General features: G+C 45.3%; 1 protein-coding gene across 2 annotated transcripts in view; it reads left to right on the top strand.

Moving 5' to 3' along the window:
• Positions 1-17,089, top strand: part of Itgam (integrin alpha M) — a 55,852-nt gene extending 38,763 nt beyond the window's left edge. Inside the window, exons 13-30 of one of the 2 annotated variants that reach the window (NM_001082960.1) lie at positions 14-154; positions 232-444; positions 6,226-6,356; positions 6,438-6,601; positions 10,726-10,880; positions 10,973-11,104; positions 11,259-11,332; positions 11,555-11,696; positions 11,789-11,914; positions 12,416-12,495; positions 13,334-13,417; positions 13,717-13,792; positions 14,366-14,473; positions 14,616-14,699; positions 14,800-14,913; positions 15,000-15,101; positions 15,334-15,444; positions 15,904-17,089. In NM_001082960.1, the coding sequence (NP_001076429.1) occupies positions 14-154; positions 232-444; positions 6,226-6,356; positions 6,438-6,601; positions 10,726-10,880; positions 10,973-11,104; positions 11,259-11,332; positions 11,555-11,696; positions 11,789-11,914; positions 12,416-12,495; positions 13,334-13,417; positions 13,717-13,792; positions 14,366-14,473; positions 14,616-14,699; positions 14,800-14,913; positions 15,000-15,101; positions 15,334-15,444; positions 15,904-15,975 (2,109 nt within the window). In that variant the 3' untranslated portion in view covers positions 15,976-17,089. The remainder of the gene's footprint in view (positions 1-13; positions 155-231; positions 445-6,225; positions 6,357-6,437; positions 6,602-10,725; positions 10,881-10,972; positions 11,105-11,258; positions 11,333-11,554; positions 11,697-11,788; positions 11,915-12,415; positions 12,496-13,333; positions 13,418-13,716; positions 13,793-14,365; positions 14,474-14,615; positions 14,700-14,799; positions 14,914-14,999; positions 15,102-15,333; positions 15,445-15,903) is intronic. The other variant, NM_008401.2, reaches the window with a different exon arrangement.
• Positions 17,090-17,708: the final 619 nt, after the last annotated feature.

Here is a 17,708-nt window from a genome sequence, read left to right on the forward strand (position 1 = left end):
CTGTCTCTTTCAGATTGGCTCTTATTTTGGGGCCTCCCTTTGCTCTGTGGACATGGACGCTGATGGCAATACCAACTTGATCCTCATTGGGGCCCCTCATTACTATGAGAAGACCCGAGGAGGCCAGGTGTCAGTGTGTCCCTTGCCTCGAGGGGTGAGTGAAGGACCTGGTGGGGCTGGGAGTGAGGTGGAGGGCGCCAGGATCTTTGGTCTGTCACTGTCTCCTTTTAGCAGAGGGCACGGTGGCAGTGTGAAGCTCTTCTCCACGGTGATCAGGGTCATCCCTGGGGTCGCTTTGGGGCAGCCCTGACAGTGCTGGGAGACGTGAATGGGGACAAACTGACAGATGTGGCCATTGGGGCCCCAGGAGAGCAGGAGAATCAGGGCGCTGTCTACATTTTTTATGGAGCATCAATAGCCAGCCTCAGTGCCTCCCACAGCCAGGTAAGACACCATTACTGACACTGCACAGCACTGACGTGTGTGTGTGATATGGAGAGTCTCTGATTTAAATGCTGGATTGGTTTTCCTTCATTTCTTCTGGAACCTTCAAAACCTTTCACAGATGCTCAGAGCATCCCCAGTCTAGACGGATTCTTTGTAATGGTAGGTGGTGCTTTGGGGTCCCCACACTCACTTCATAGCTGAGGCCTGGGGCTGTTGAGGGCCAGCTGCAGGGGTGAGGATCTTAACTGCTAAGCCCTGGGACAGAACAGCAGTTAGACCAGGTGAAGATGGATGGCAACTGCTATTGCTTATGCTGTCCCTTCCCTGGAATCCCAGTGCTGGCTGAGTGCCTAAGAGTTCTGCCCCCCCCCCCAAGATCTGTCCCAATTTTAGGACTGAAAACCCTATGTCACAGGATACCCATACGGTTGGACACTTTATAGGACTTCATTGATCCTAGGGCTTTTTATGAGACTTCTGGGTTTAGCTTTAAAATTCTGCTGTTTCTACATTAAGAATCTGGGTTTACTGCATACATATGTGCACGTGGGTGTGGGTGTGAACACACGTGTGTATATCCACGCACATGTGTGCCAGCACCGAGTGGGTGATGTGGAAGTCAGAGACTGATGGTAGGATGCTCTTTTCAATCACTTCTCCGCTTTATTCCCCCTGACAAGGTCTCACCATCTAGCCTTGGCTGGCCTGGAATGTACTCTGCAGACCAGGCAGGCCTCAAACTCACAGAGACTCACCTGCCTCTGCCTCCAAAGTGCTGGGATTAAAGGTGTCCACCCCTACGCCCAGCCCCTTTCTTCATATTCTTCTCATGTGTTTAAAATTAAGTTTTATTTTATTATTTTAAAGATTTCCTACTTTTGTTGATGTGTATGTGGGTATTGCCTGCCTGAGTTTATGTGCACCACATACTTGCAGGTGCCCACAGTGTTAAAGGGCAGTGGATCTCCCGGGACTGGAGTTACAAGCAGTTGTAAGCTCCCTGATATGGGTGCCAGGAATCAAACCCACATCCTCTGCAAGAGCAGTCAGTGCTCTTAAGTGCTGAGCCATCTCTCCAGCCCTCAGATCAAACTTCTCCTTTGATATTTTTATAGGTATATACAATACATCCTGCATTCTCTCACCCCATCTTCCCTTGTCTCCTGCTAGCCCTCAGTCCTACATACACACCCATACTCATGTGTTTTTGCTTTGATTTGAGACTCACTGCAGTCAACCAGGGCCATCTATGTGACCATGGGTTTGGAGCCGGGTAGGTTCACCAGGGGATACCAAACATAGGCGATAGGCTTTTTAATTGACAGGTGATACATCTATACAATACACAAGATATTCTCTCTACGGTGTGGGGATTACAGTTGAGAGCGTCATGCTTGCTTAATGGTAGTTTTTAAATGAGCGAACCCAGCATCGTTCTTCTGTATTGGGTCTTGAAATTAAGTAGCCCTGAATCCTGAATCCTGGCCCCAGAACTGGCCTCCTCCTCAGTGACTCCGTCCCTGCTGCATGGGCTCCCTGCCTGTGGGGTCCTTGCAGTTTGGCCTGCCTCACCCACCCATGCTGTGTTATCTCCGAGCAAGCTGAGGCCATGTGGTCTCCTGGTCTCTGGTTTCTAGTCTTTTCCAGTCTCATATTTTCCTTTATTTCTTTTAAAAACTTATTGTGGTAAAAATACTTAAATATTTGACTCTTATTAGACTCGAAATGCACCATCTCACACTCGACCTGCTCTAGCTGTTTCTAGCATTGGTTGGTAATCCTCCATTTTGCCTCCTCCCTTGAGCCCCCTCTGCCATACTCTGCTTTGCTTGCGTGATTTGATTATTTAGACAGCTCCATGTAGTGCAATGATTTGGGCTTTTGTGTCTGGCTTATTTTATGAAGAGTAATATCTTCTAGGTTCATTCCTATTGGCACAGTGACAGATTTTCCTTCTTTCCACTATAGATAAATGCCACTGTTGGGCGACTTGTCTCCAGCTGTTTGTCTCACATGCAGGTTATCCCGTTCCTCGGATTATGTGAGTGGTGTGTGTCTTAGTCAGGATTTTTACCTCTGTGATGAAACACCAGGATCAAAAAACAAGTTTGAGAGAAAGAGTTTATTTGGCTTTCACTCGCAGATCATCCGTTTCAGATAGTCCATCGCTGGAGGAAGTCAGGACAGGAATTCAAGCAGGGCTGGAACCTGGAGGCAGGAGCTGATGCAGAGGCCATGGAGAGGTGCTGTGTACTGGCTTGCTCCCCGTAGCCTGCTCAGCCTGCTTTCTTATAGAACCCAGGACCACCAGCCCAGGGATGGCACCGTTCACTATGAGCGGGGCTCTTCCCCACTGATTACTAATTGAGGAACTGCCCTACAGCTGGAGGGATTTTCTCAACTGAGGCTCCTTCCTTCCCTCCTTCCTTTTTTGAAATTAATCATTTTTATTAATTTACATTTCAAATTATATCCCCCTTTCTGGTTACCCCTCTACACACACCCCATCCCATCCTCCTTCCTCCCCCTCGCCTCTATGAGAGTGCTCCTTTACCCACTCCCCAACTTGTGTCAAGTTGAGACTCAAAGCCAGCCATACAGCGTGGCAGTAAATACAGATGTGCTAACATTCCTTCAAGATTCTTACTCGGATTCTTTTGAATAAAATTGAAAAGTGGGAATCTCTGGATTACATGCCAGTCCTATTAGTTTATTATTAGCACGCTGAAAAGCCTAGATTCTACATATGAGAGAAAACACATAAAGTTTGTTCTTCTGGGCTTGAGTTATTTTACTTAGCATGGTCATCTTCATTTTCATTTATCCCCACAAATGGCCTGGCTGGCCAGCAAGCCCCAAGGATCTATATGTCTCCACCCTTCGGTGTTGGAGTCACAGACAGACATGCCCAGATTTTACGTGTGCTGGAGATCCAGACTCGGGTTCCTCCAGGTGCACAGCAGGTGCACAGCAGGTGCTGTGACTTTCTTACCCTGCTGCCATGTATCACTCTATATCTAGGCTGGCTTGGAGTTCAGCGCCCTCCTGCTGGAGCCTCCCAATGCTACAATTACAGCTGTGTGTTTCCACAACCAATCCTTTCTTTTTGGTGCATTTTAAATTAAGTTTCATTGTCTGGTTCACATTGTCTATGATATTTTGACATTTTGGTTATTCACTAGAAATATTTGCTCACAGTTGTTTTAAGACCTATAAATAGAAAGTGCATACATAAATATTTATTCAGTGAGTCTTGACAAAGGTAACTCATATCCCTTTTTACTATACAGATATGTGGCTGGATATGGTAGAATACACCAGTAATGCCAGGGCACAGGAGGGAGAGGTAGGAAGAGGCCATGTTTAAGGCCCTCTTGGGCTATCTAGCAAGTTCAAGGCCAGCCTGGGCCATATATCCAGACCTTGCTATAGCCTCTTCAAATCTCAAATCCCTCTCAAAGAAAACCTCAAACAATATAGAGCGTCACCTCCCCAGTCAATTCCTATCCTCCCTCCTACCCTGGAAATGATTACAGTTCGTTTCCAGTTCTGCCCACTCTCTGGGCTGGAGTACATTCCACAGACTCCAGAGACGTTGCTGCCATGGGGTGTCTCCACAGTACGCATATTGGCACCATGCTCTCTCTCACTGGTGCAGATGGTGTGTGTGTGTGTGTGTGTGTGTGTGTGTGTGTGTGTGTGTAAATGGGTTTGAAGGTTTCAGTTTTAATTTTGTTTTTAACCACAGAGTAAATTTATATGTAAAATGAACAGTGGAAGCTGGGTCCTCTCATTCCATTGCTACAGTAGCTCAGAGCTATAACTTCAGAGGAAAACAAGGTCAAAGTGAGAGTATTTAAAATGGATTTTATTTCAGAATTTCTTGCATGCATATAATGTGTCGGATCAAATCTACCCCCATTCTGTCCCATATCTCCAAGTCCTGTTATGTTTTTCATACCACTTTTCCCTCCCAACTTCATATGCTCTTTCTTGTAATGTTTTTTTAATCTTATGCACATGGGTGTTTTGTTTGCATGTATGTCTGTGTACCACTGTGCCTAGTGCTCGAGGAGGCCAGAAGAGGGGATCAGATGCTCTGAAGTTGGAGTTACAGGTGATCTTGACCTGTAGGTCCTCAGGAAGAGCAGCCAGTGCTTTTAACCCCCGAGCCTACTCTCCAGCTCTATGTGTGTCCCCTACCCCACACCCTACTGAATCCACTAAGCACTGCTAGTGTGTGCATGAGCCTGCAGAGCCTCTTGGGGATAACATGCCTGGGGAAAACTGAAGGAGAGGGTGCCTTATACGTGCACATGTGTGTGTTCACCCACAGTCTGTGGTTAGAAGCAAATGCAAAATGGATTGTGCTATTCTGCTTTCATTGTTGTTTACATTTTTTTTTCCTCATGGGATTGAAACTAAAGGTGATTATTAGTGGGAACAGCTAGTAAGCCAGGGATCTCTAACCTGCCACATTACATACAGGTAATTTCAAAGCAAGTATCCTCGCAGTGAAACAATACCAGAGGCCCCAAGGATATGCACACAAACCTTTCTTTTTCCTCTTCCTTATTTGTTTGTTTGTTTGTTTGTTTGAGACAGGGTTTCTCTGTGTAATAGCCCTGGCTGTCCTGGTACTCACTTCATAGACCAGGCTGGCCTCTGGGATTAAAGGCATGTACCACCACTCCCAACCACCATTTCTTTTTAAAGACGTGTGTGTGTATGTGTGCACACTGACACACTGACATATAGATCTCAAGTAATGGATTTTTAGGTATGAACAAGCACAGTAAACTTAGATATCAAACACTAGGCTGGCAAGATAGCTCAGCTGGAAAAAATGCTTCCCACTAAGTCTGCCACCGGACTTCAGTCTTCAGAACCCTCATGGTGGCTGGAGAGAAGCGACTTCTTCAAACTGTCCTCTCACCTATCCACACACACTTGGCACACGCACTCCTGTGACCTGAGTTTGCTTCCCGGGACCCATGTGGTGAAGAGAGAACTGACTTCTGAGGTTGTCCCCTGACCGCCACATGAGCACCGTGGTGTAGGATTCCCGCCTCCCTCAAGGAAGATAAATGTAACAAAAGAGATCACTTGGTTAGATCAGTAGTCAATGTTTGCATTTTTCTGTCTATGTAAATGAGGACTGGATGAGCCGAACAGTATATTTTTATTTCTTTTTTTGTAAAACTTTCAATTTTCTTTAGGAAACTCAGATAATCCAGGAAAGCTTGGGTATTGTTTGGAGATTGTGTGTTCCTTAATATATTTTTAAAAAGGTGACATATACTGGTTTTTTTTGTTTTTTTGGTTTTTTGTTTATTTTACTTTTTTTTTGCTTAAATATTGTAAACGATGCAGCAGGAACTGCAGGGTTGCTCTTTTCTATTCTAGAAGCCCTTTGGTTTCTAAAATAAAAACAAAATGTTTTACTATTGCTCAATTACTTCGAGTTATAGCAAAATATTTTCCCTTATATTTAGAGTTGTAGTCCTTAATCTGGACTATACATTGGAACTATTTGCCTATTTAAATATATATGTGCAGAGAGTTTACTAGTTTTCCCAAACCAAACTCCTACATACACGATGTTGGCTGAAGAGACCGAGGATGGGGTTTGGGACTGTACAGGTAATCACTGTGTGCACAAGATACGTTTTAAGTCATCTGACTTCCTTGAAAAGTATGGACTGTAAAGAAGAGAGTATGTGCCTTGGCTAACTGAGCCACAGACTTCTCTATTTCCTCTCTTCTTCCCTCCCTCAGCGGATCATAGGCGCCCACTTCTCCCCTGGGCTCCAGTACTTCGGGCAGTCTCTGAGTGGGGGTAAGGATCTCACAATGGATGGCTTGATGGACCTGGCTGTTGGGGCGCAGGGGCATCTTCTGCTGCTCAGGTGAGAGGCCCTCTCATTGCACCAGGCTTCCCCCTTGGAAGGTCTCTGCTGGTTCCTGATGGCCCTCTGATGCCCCTCTAGAGCCCAGCCGGTGCTGAGACTGGAGGCAACCATGGAATTCAGCCCCAAGAAAGTAGCAAGGAGTGTGTTTGCATGTCAAGAACAAGTATTAAAAAACAAGGATGCTGGGGAGGTCAGAGTCTGCCTCCGTGTCCGCAAGAACACCAAGGACCGTCTGCGCGAAGGTAAGATGTGCTGGGTAACCTGGTTTACAGGACAGTGTCTTGTCTCAGTCTGTCCAGCTTTCTAGCAGAAGGAAGTTCTGACTGGCGCTAGCAGCCTTTTTAAGCCTGGCTAGAATGAATGGGACAGCCCCCCAAAACGCTAGCTCTCGCTCTCTTGCCCTTGCCCTTCCTCTCCCTCTCTTCTTCTCCCTCTCTATTCCCCCCTCTCCCTCCTTTAGTCCTTCCTTCCTTCCTTCCTTCCTTCCTTCCTTCCTTCCTTCCTTCCTTTATCCTCTTTTTTTATATGTAAGAATATCTGTTCATATTTTTGTATTTTTACTATGTATGGAAGCACTCATATAATCACACACAATATGTAGTACTATAGCACATGTTTAAAATTTACATAGATTGTGTTATACTTTATGTATTTATCCGAAACTCTCTGTTTTTACTTAACATAATAATAGTAATAATGATAATAAATTATTTTTTTTCAAGGCAAAGTCTCATGTAGCCATGGCTGACTTTAGTTATATAACCCAGGAAGATGACCCTGGACTTCATGGTCTTTTAAGCTCCACCTTTCAAGTACTGGGACCACACGAGTCCACCACTCCACCCAGTTTTATGTGGTGCCGAGTGAGGACTGAACTCAGAACTTTGTGTATGCTAGACAATCAGTTTTTACAACTGAGTGATATCCCCAACCCCTTAAGTTTAAATATATTAAATTTATTAATTACATACCAAAATGTTTTTTAAATAATTATTTTAAACACATAAATAGAGAGCAACAGGAGACTGATCTATCATATTCTTAGACAAGTTTACCTCCTTTCCAAGCATGTTTCACTCAGTGTTCTTTGTTTTTCTTTTCTTTGCCAAGGAATCTTTAAAAATTACTTTTAAGAAAGATTTATTATATTTTAAAGTATGTGTTTATCTCTTTGATTATGTCCGTGTGTCTGTGTAGGAATGTGCTCAGGAGTGTGGGTACCTACAGAGTCCAGAAGGGAGTGCTGGGTCTCTGGAGCTGATGTCACAGGCAACTGTAAGCTGTCTAATGTGGGTGCTGGGAGCAGGATTCCTGTTTTCTGTGAGAGCAGCATGTGCCTATAACCACCAAGCCACCTCTCCAGGCCCTTAATTCAACTCACTGTGTAGCCCTGGCTGGCCTTGAACCTACTATGTATACTGTACTGGTCTGGATCTTACAGAGATCCTTTTGCCTCTACCTCCCTGTCCTGGGAGTAAAGGTGTATTGCCACTACACCTAGCTTCAATGACTTTGAAATTCTTAAAATAGTAATTTTATTTATATATTCATACATTTACATGTGAAAGTCAGAGGACAGCTTCTGAAAGTCTGCTCTCTTTTTCCAACAAGTAAGACTTGTTGGAAACATGTAAGACTTGGGTACATAATTCAGGTAGTGTGGTTTGGCAGCAGACACCTCTGCACACTGAGCCATTTTGCCAGCCCACCTCAAGAATGTTAAGACAAACATGAAAGTCATATCATTTTACTTCTTCACCTATAAACATCTTTGAAATAGGAACATTTTCTTTTCAGGGTTTCATACATGTATACAATGTATCGTGGCTAGAGTCATCTCCATTCCTCTTACCTGGCCTTTTACTCAATTCCTTATTTTTCCAACTAGTCCTTGTGCTATGCTCATGTAAATTTTATTTATTTTTACTTTTTTTTTGTGACCCACTGAATCTAATGCTTGTGTGAGCATGGATGGGAAGCTATTTATTGGTGAACAGAGAAACTTAGCAGTGGCTACCCCACTGAGGAAAATGACCACCATACCCTGGCAACTGCCAATAGCATCCTAAGGAAGAGTGGAATCTCATGAGGCCCCTCTCACCCACGACAGAGTGCTGTGGAGTTCTTGTGTAGGTAACCAGAGCTGATGTGGGGTCATGAGTGCCACGGCTATACCATATCCAGAATTTTGTCTCACAGGACTCCCCCATCCTTTGGCTCTTACATTGTTTCCACTCCCTCTTTCCTAAGTTTCCTTGGCCCTGGGAGGAAGTAATAGAGATGTCCAATATAATTATTTTTTAATTTTAAAAGGCAACATTTTAATTAATTTTTGAGAATTTCATATAATGTATCTTGATTATATTCAACCTTCAATCCTCTTTTCAGTTATACCCCCATCTCCCTATCCACTCAAGTTTGTGTCCTTTAAAAAAAAAAAAAAAACCTTTAAGAGGCTAGGCATGGTGGCACACACCTTTAATCCCAGCATTCAGGAGGCAGAGGCAGGCAGATCTCTGTGAGTTTGAGGCCAGCCTAATTTACAAAGTGAGTTCAGGACAGCCAGGGTTTCAGAGATAATCCCTGTCTCAAATAAACAAACAAACATCCCCCTTAACAAAAACAAAAACCAAACCCCAGAAACCACTGAGTCTAATTTGTGTTGCCCAAATACTCTTGGGAAATGAGCCACATAGTTTGGTTGATCTACTAAGGGGCCACATCCTCACATGAAACTCCTTCCCCTTTGCTGTCAATTGCCAGTAGTTCCCTCAGCTAGGGGTGGGACTTCCTGCTCTCTGGCCTCAACTCCAGACTGCATTTTGTCGTGCCTTAGCATGTGTAGCTCTTCTTGTCACAGCCACTGTGAGTTCATTTATCAACTGCCTTATTGTAACTGAAAAAAGACGCTTTTCCTGTAGTCATCATGATCCTAGATTTCAAATCACACAATAGATTCGTGGTAATAAATGGGATGATCCTGCCACAACAACAGACACATTGTCCAAAGGACTAGAACTGAGGATATACATATAAGCTCATGTTTTCATAGTCATGTGATTTTTTTCTTTTAAACAAAGAAGCCAACAATACACATGGGAGAAAAGGTAACATCTTCAACAATGGTGCTGGCCAACCCGATTGCTTCATGTAGAAGAGTGAAAATGGATCCTTATTTCTGACCCTGCTCAGAACTCAACAGCAAATGCATCAAGAACCCCAACAAAAGAGCAGCAGAGTTCATCCTTATTAGTTAACTTATGACATTGACTTTCTTTAGTAGCATTTTCATGCACACATCCTTTGGGTTGCCCCATCTCCCTGCTGCTGACCAATCCCCACCTAACTCCTTCCACACCATTCCCCCAACCCCGCAGTTCTCTCTGCACTTCCGTATCACATAGGTTCCATTGCCCTCCGCGCTCCTGTCTCTTAATGCCTCCATTACCCTCCCATGCTCCCCTCGCTAATGTTTTGTCTTCTACATACACTCACTCCCATCAGAAGTGAGATCCCATTAGAAAGTAGAAGTCCACATAGAACACTTGGTGTTTATCATTGAGCCTGCCTCAGCTTGCTTAAGACAATATTCTCCTGTTTCATGCATTTTCAAACAGTTCATTTTCAAGTGAGGGAGAACTGATTTGGGAGGTTGAGTTGATCAAGTTAAATACGTTTTCTGTTGCCAATGGTCTGCCTTCTTTCCCTGTCCATGTTCTTAGAGAGTAGGATTATGCTATTGTGGGAGAATAGCAGTGGCTGACCTGGTGAGAAACAGGAAAGGAGAAAAGATATTTTTCTAGTTTCATTCTTATTGGTCCAGGGGTCAGAAAAGCCAGTTTGTTTTAGAGGCTAGAGAACAGTAGGGAGAAGGGATCATGCAATCTACATAGGAATTCCTCTCATGTCATTTACTCCTAAGCTGTTAATGTCCAGACTAGTAGCCAAACTGGCAAGTGACAAAGGCAAAGGACAAAACAAACAACAATAAAAAAAATCAAAAACAAAATTAGCTTTCTAACATCTTACAGAAGAGCCACAACTTTTGGAGGACTTAGTGCACAATACTCTCCTCCTCCTCCTCCTCCTCCTCCTCCTCTTCCTCCTTCTCCTCTTCCTCCTCCTCCTCCTCCTCCTCCTTTTCCTTCTCCTTCCTCCTCCCCTCTTTTTCATCCCCTTCTCCTTCCTACTTGAGATATAATTAAATTACTTATAAAGAATAATTGTTCTTATTCTTACTTTGAAAGTAATGAATTAAGATGCAGCGGGGTCAGATGATATGTGGATAATCCCACATCTTGCAGCAAAGTCGTAGCCACAGATCTCTGTCCACCTGGTTCCTAATCACTGTGCTCTCTCCTTTCAGGAGATATCCAGAGCACTGTCACTTATGACCTGGCTTTAGACCCTGGCCGCTCACGTATCCGTGCCTTCTTTGATGAGACAAAGAACAACACACGCAGGCGCACCCAGGTCTTTGGATTGATGCAGAAATGTGAAACACTGAAGCTAATTTTACCGGTGAGATGGCAAATGGCAGATCTCCTGACTGAGGGTGGGGAGGTCTTAGGAAACTGAAGAAGGTAGGTCCTTCTATCCCTACCATCTCTTAGGACTGCGTGGACGACTCAGTGAGCCCCATCATCCTGCGCCTCAATTATACACTGGTTGGGGAGCCCTTGAGGTCCTTTGGGAACCTCCGACCAGTTCTGGCTATGGATGCTCAGAGGTTCTTCACAGCTATGGTGAGTCTCGGAGGTGGGGCTTTTCAGGAGTAGAGAAATAGAGCAGGGTGCACTTGCTAGAACACTGCTACTTTATGCCATTTCATTTAGACATTTTATTGTATTGCGCCTTTAATCATTTCCTATACCTTCCTTTTGATCATGCTCTTTCCAGTTTCCCTTTGAGAAAAATTGCGGCAATGACAGCATCTGCCAAGACGATCTCAGCATCACCATGAGTGCCATGGGGTGAGCTTCTTTCTGTTATTGATTCCCTCAAACCTGAATCGATGTGTCCATGGCCTCTGAGGGAGCCTAGGCTTCTTCAGAGATATTTGTGGGGCACAAGGTTCCTAGTGCCTGCTCTGCTCACAGCCCTATCTCTCCAAGTGCCTGCAGCTTCTCTCCATTCAAACAGACTTGCTTCAGGGATACCCTTGATGCCTCATGCCTGTCTTGCTATTCTCACAGCTTGGACACTTTGGTGGTGGGAGGCCCCCAGGACTTTAACATGAGTGTGACTCTGAGAAATGACGGTGAGGATTCCTACGGGACCCAGGTTACCGTCTACTACCCATCTGGCTTATCTTACCGGAAGGATTCAGCAAGCCAGGTAACCAAATCCTCTTCATTCTCTTGGCTCTGGTTTCCTCAACCCCCATGGCTGGCAGTTGACCGTACTACATCTGTCTGCCTTCCTTCCAGAACCCGCTCACCAAGAAGCCTTGGTTTGTAAAGCCTGCTGAGTCCAGCTCTTCTTCTGAAGGGCATGGGGCTCTGAAGAGTACCACCTGGAACATAAACCATCCCATCTTTCCTGCTAATTCTGAGGTCAGAGCTCCAACCCCTGCTGTCTTCTCTCCTCGGTTGTCATGTGGGATTCTTGTCTTTCTCTTATCATTTCTTCTCTGACGCATTAAACCAGCTGTATTGAGTTGTAAAAACATCCCACAAACTCACCCACTGTGTACAATCCAGTGGTTTCTAGGCATTCTCAGAGTTATGCTTCCATCAATCACTCTGACCAATCTGAGACCCTGCTAACAGCCCCTGGGGGCTGCGAATTGACCTTCTCTGCACGGACTCACCTCTCCCGCATATCCCCCATCCACAGACACAGATGGGGTTCTGTACGGTTGGCTTCTTCCATCAGCGGTTACATTTTTAAGGATCAATTACACGTGATCCTTTCTTTCTTTCTTTTTTAAATTTCTGAACAATATTCTTTGTGCAGTCAGATCTTGTTTGATTTATCCCATTCAGTGGTTGGCGAATAATTGTGTTGTTCATTCTTTACTATTTTTAATCACTGTCTCCATTCTCTAATGCTAGGTCACATTTAATGTCACATTTGATGTGGACTCTCATGCCTCCTTTGGGAACAAACTGCTCCTCAAAGCCATTGTGGCCAGGTACCTCTTCCCACATATGACAGTCATCCTCCGTCTGAGGCCCGGCCCCTCATCCAGGATGAGCCCTTTTCTTCTCTCTTCTGGTTCTCTATCTTGATGACTAACTTATTCCACAAGCACTGACTGAGCACAGACCTATGTGCCAGGTATTGTGTCAAGTGCTAGGGGCAATGGCAATGAAGAAGATAGCTGTGGCTCCCTCCCTCACAGATGCTCAATGATACTGACAGCTGAGGAAACTGGTAACCGTAAGATAGTATAAAATAAATGATCAAGTGGTGGTAGTGGTTGGGATGCCCAGTGTTGAGAGAAGACTCCTGAAGTATTTACGTTGTAAGTCAAGCAAAGGCATAGATAGAAAGAAACACACACCAGGCAAACCTGGAGCTTGGAGCTATCTAGGCAGGCTTCACAACAGTGTAGGCAGGCCTGAGAGATGGCTCAGTGGGTGGAGACTGATACCTTCCATTCCGTCCCTGGAAGCCAAGTTAAAGGTGGAAGGAGAGAACCTACTACGAAGTTGTCCTCTACCCTATAACATATGTGCTGTGGTGTGTATGAACCCATCTGCCATCCACAACAGCAATAAGCATAGATAGAGATTGCTGAGATGACTCACCAGGTAGGGCAGTCAAGTCTGATGGCCCAGGTTCAACCCCTGGAACCCACATGGTGGATGGAGCAAACCAACTCCCATACGTTGTTTTCCGACCTCTGAGAGGTGGAGCAGGTTAAGGATAGTAGACATGGAGGCAGCTGGATGCAGAGGGTCAGGGGAGGGGGATGGGAAGGCTGATTCTCAGTTCTTAGAGGTGGCTAAGAACTTCTTTCCTTTCAGTGAGAACAACATGTCCAGGACCCACAAAACCAAGTTTCAGTTGGAGCTGCCTGTGAAGTACGCCATCTACATGATTGTCACCAGGTGCTGCTCTACCCCGTGCTCCCATCAGGATGGTCACCGCCAGCTTTGTCTTTGTGTTTATACACTGCCTTATGTTGTGGGTATATACATGTGCCTGTGTGGAGGAATGGTGTGTGTGTGTGTGTGTGTGTGTGTGTGTGTGCGCGTGCGCACGTCCAAACCCACGCTCTCAGTGTCTGACAGTCATTGCCCCTGAGGGCTACATTGCCACCTTCCTAGTCTCTGTACATTTAGTTCAAGCCCCCTTCTCAGGACACCTTCATGTTCTGTCACCTGTTGCCCCCTCTTCTTCCTTTTAGTGATGAGAGTTCTATCAGATATCTCAACTTCACGGCTTCAGAGATGACCAGTAAGGTCATACAGCATCAGTACCAGGTGAGGAGCAGGGCAAGCCTGGGTCCTGAGAGGATGCTGAGAAGGGAACTTGATGTAAAGAGAAGGCAGAAAGTGATCGTAGGAAGCATGAATACTGAGTTTCCTGTGTGTCAGGTGCAGTGCCAAGTTTGCTCTACATCCCTCCCCTACATGTGCATACACACACTCACACACATACATGCACACATATGCTCTCACACTGTATACATGCACTCTCCTCCAAACACACAGATGCATACACACACACACACACACACACACACACACACACACACACACACTTCCTCTTTGAGTCTATTAGGCCCCTGAACACTCTTGCTGTCCCTTGTTTATAGATGTAAAAACTAAGGGTCAGAGAGACTCATGAACTATGTCTAAATCCTCACACCAGGTCAGTGGCAGAGCTAGAAGTTAGGATGAGCCAGTCTGGCGTTCATTTACATACCCCATCTCTCTGAAGAGCAGGATGCTTAGGCTTTTTTCAGCGATCTGGGAAGGAGGAAGTAAGGAGCCAACTCCAAGAGCTAGCCACACCACAAGGCTTGAGCCCTCACTCCCTCCTTTCTGACATAGTTCAACAACCTGGGCCAGAGGAGCCTCCCTGTCAGTGTAGTCTTCTGGATCCCTGTTCAGATCAACAATGTGACCGTATGGGATCATCCCCAGGTCATCTTCTCCCAGGTGAGTCCAGCCGGGTCCCCAAAGTTCAGGTCTTAGTAAAGATCTGTTTCTTGCCTTTTCTGACCCTCTCTTTGGTCCAGACTGTTACCCTGCTGGGCAGGACCGGAACCCAGCACTCTCTTTTCTGTCTGTCTTTCCTCAGAACCTCTCAAGTGCCTGTCACACTGAGCAGAAATCCCCCCCTCACTCCAATTTCCGGGATCAGCTTGAAAGGACCCCAGTGCTGGTAAGAACATGGCGGGGCTCCAGCCTCAAGGCCACACACACATGGTCATCATGGCCTTCCTCAGTCTTAGTCATCTGTTTCTTTGGCCTTCCTCTTCCAGAACTGCTCTGTTGCAGTCTGTAAGAGAATTCAGTGTGACCTTCCATCCTTCAACACTCAGGAAATATTCAATGTCACCCTCAAGGGCAACCTATCATTTGACTGGTACATCAAGGTATGTTGTGTTCAGAGACTCTCTGAGTAGAGCCCCATCATAGTCCAGCACCCAGACCTGCCTTCCACTTTGCTTTCCCCCCACAGACTTCTCATGGTCACCTCCTGCTTGTGAGCAGCACTGAGATCCTGTTTAATGACTCTGCGTTTGCCCTGCTTCCAGGGCAGGAGTCGTATGTGAGGTCTAAGGTACTCATCTCAGACATGGGTGGAGTGGGGTGGAACTGTTTGAAGTGAGGAGGAAGCTGGGTTGGTGGATCTCATCTTTGGGCTGGCAAGAGAAGCAAGCGGGAAGAGGAGTGAGGCCTGGGGTTGGCGGTGTGGATTGTTGGGAGCGGTCAACCCTTGAGCTCAGGGAACTCTCCAGAAGTTTGAGGTGTGCCTCTCCTGCTGTACCCTGTTTCTCTTCTTTCTTCCCTAGACAGAGACCAAAGTGGAGCCATATGAAGTTCACAATCCTGTACCACTCATTGTGGGCAGCTCCATTGGGGGCCTGGTGCTCTTGGCTCTCATCACTGCTGGCCTATACAAGGTGCTTCTTCTTGGTTCTTTCTGTCCCATCTCCCTACTCCTCAGCCGCTCCATTATTGGGATAGACTCAGTACTGTTGCTAACTACACGATCTTGGGTCACGATTTCTTGAGCCTGGATTCCTTTTTTTGTAAAACAATTCTATGAACACCCATTTTCCAAAGAAAATTAGCTTAATACATGCAGAGCAACTAGGATGACTCCTGGTTTACAATGACCACCTTATAAAGAGTGATTCTTCTTCTATTTTATATTGTTCGCCTAACCCCAGCATTGATGCTGTTTCTCTCCCTGCCTGACTTCCCCAGATCCCTCTTATTTTCTGCCCTGTCAATCTTTGTCCTGCGTGGTCATCTTGTCTGTCTGTCTCTCTGTGTGTCTCTGTCTCCCCCACCCCTCTCCTTTTTGTTTCGTCTGATCTTGACCTGCAACCATGGATTCTGTGTCTTTATCCTGACAGCTTGGCTTTTTCAAGCGGCAGTACAAGGACATGATGAATGAAGCTGCCCCCCAAGACGCCCCACCTCAGTAACGGCCTTTTCTCCATGCATTGACCTCCCCAGCAACAAGCAGGTCTAGATGGTCAGACCAACACCGAAGCTGATGGACACATATGTTGTTGCTGTGATGTCTTATACAAAAATGGAATGTGTGTGTGTGTGTGTGTGTGAGAGAGAGAGAGAGAGAGAAAGAGAGAGAGAGAAAGAGAGAGGGAGAGGGAGAGAGAGAGAGAGAGAGAGAGAGAAGAAAAGAGGAAGCAAGCTCTGTGTGTGGCTCACACATTTCTTGCCTGTGACCAATGCCTTAAATGCATCCTCTTGGAAGGAAAGGCATCTCTTGGGTTTCCTAGTGTGTTAGGGAAGCTGCTAATGGGTCCTTCTCTGGGCAAGGCTGTGGGACCCTTGTGGGTAAGCATAGCTAAATGCTGTGCTGTCCTCTCTGAAGGAAGTAATATTTCCTTGTTTGTGTGAGCTGCAGACTTGCAAGGGTTTAGGTGCTGAGAATACAAGAGAAGTTGGAATAGAGAACTGGAAAGCCAGCAGAGATGTTCAGTGAAAAATGAGACGCCTCCTACCATCTAGTCATTTATTATTTTAACATTAATTTAAATAATTGAATCGATTAACCCGTCAAAGTACAAAAACCAAAAGATACTCAAGAATGGTAAAAGGCAGGGGGTGGGGAGGATGCAGCTCACAGCACAGTGCTCACCTGGAATATGCAAGGCCTTGGGCTCAGCATGCGACAGTGAAAACCAAGGCAAAGAAAAAACAAACCAAACCAAAAATGTAAGTGGAAAGACTCCCTTCCTAGCTGTTGGGGGTCTCTCCTTAGGGATATTAAAGGGTATATGTTTAGAATCTATTCCACAAAGATTGTAGGTACCTATATACACACACACACACACACACACATATACACACACTGCTTTAAACAAGTGGTAACACATTTTTTTACTATTATGAATGTTGTCTTTTTATTAATATGCTCAAATAAATTTATATAAGTTATAAAGTAGCTCAGAGAATTACCCTGTGATTGTAATGTATTTAACATTTAATGTAGTCTCCTTTGGATATATAATTTCCAGCCATTTGCTATTATGTACAATGCTGAATTAATAAATTGGGTATATGTAAATTTTACATATGTATAAGAGTAATTTGTTAGATATATTTCTAGAAGTTTTCCTTCTACTTGAAGTGAGCCCCAAATAAAGATTTGATAGGAAGATGAGCTTGGTGGTACACACTTTTAACCCTTTCTACTCAGGGGGCAGAGGCAGCAAGATTGTAAGTTCAAGACCAGCTTGGGCTCAGAGTGACTTCAAGGCCAGCCCCAGTAACTTATGAAGAGTTTTCTCAACAGAATAAATGAATAAACAAGGACTGGGGATGTAGCCTAGTGGTTTAGCACTTGCTTAGCATGTATGTGGCGCTAGACTTTATCCTCAGCCACCCTCCCGCTGGCTCCCCACCCACCAAATAATGCAAGTGAGAGAAGGCTCCACAACATACCTACAGGTAGAGGGAGTTATCCCGGGGAATAGAAGGCAGCTGTCAACCAACAGGAATGCCCTGTGCCTCTGGAACTGCTGGGAGTCAGTGAGTCATACACACCCGGGAGACAGTGATAATACACACCCGGGAGACAGTGATAATACACACCTGGGAGACAGTGAATCATACACACCTGGGAGACAGTGATACATAAACACCTGGGAGACAGTGAGTCATGAACACCTTGGAGACAGTGAATCATACA

The sequence above is a fragment of the Mus musculus genome, chromosome 7, assembly GCF_000001635.26.
Source record: "Mus musculus strain C57BL/6J chromosome 7, GRCm38.p6 C57BL/6J".
In the NCBI taxonomy this organism is placed as follows: Eukaryota; Metazoa; Chordata; class Mammalia; order Rodentia; family Muridae; genus Mus; species Mus musculus.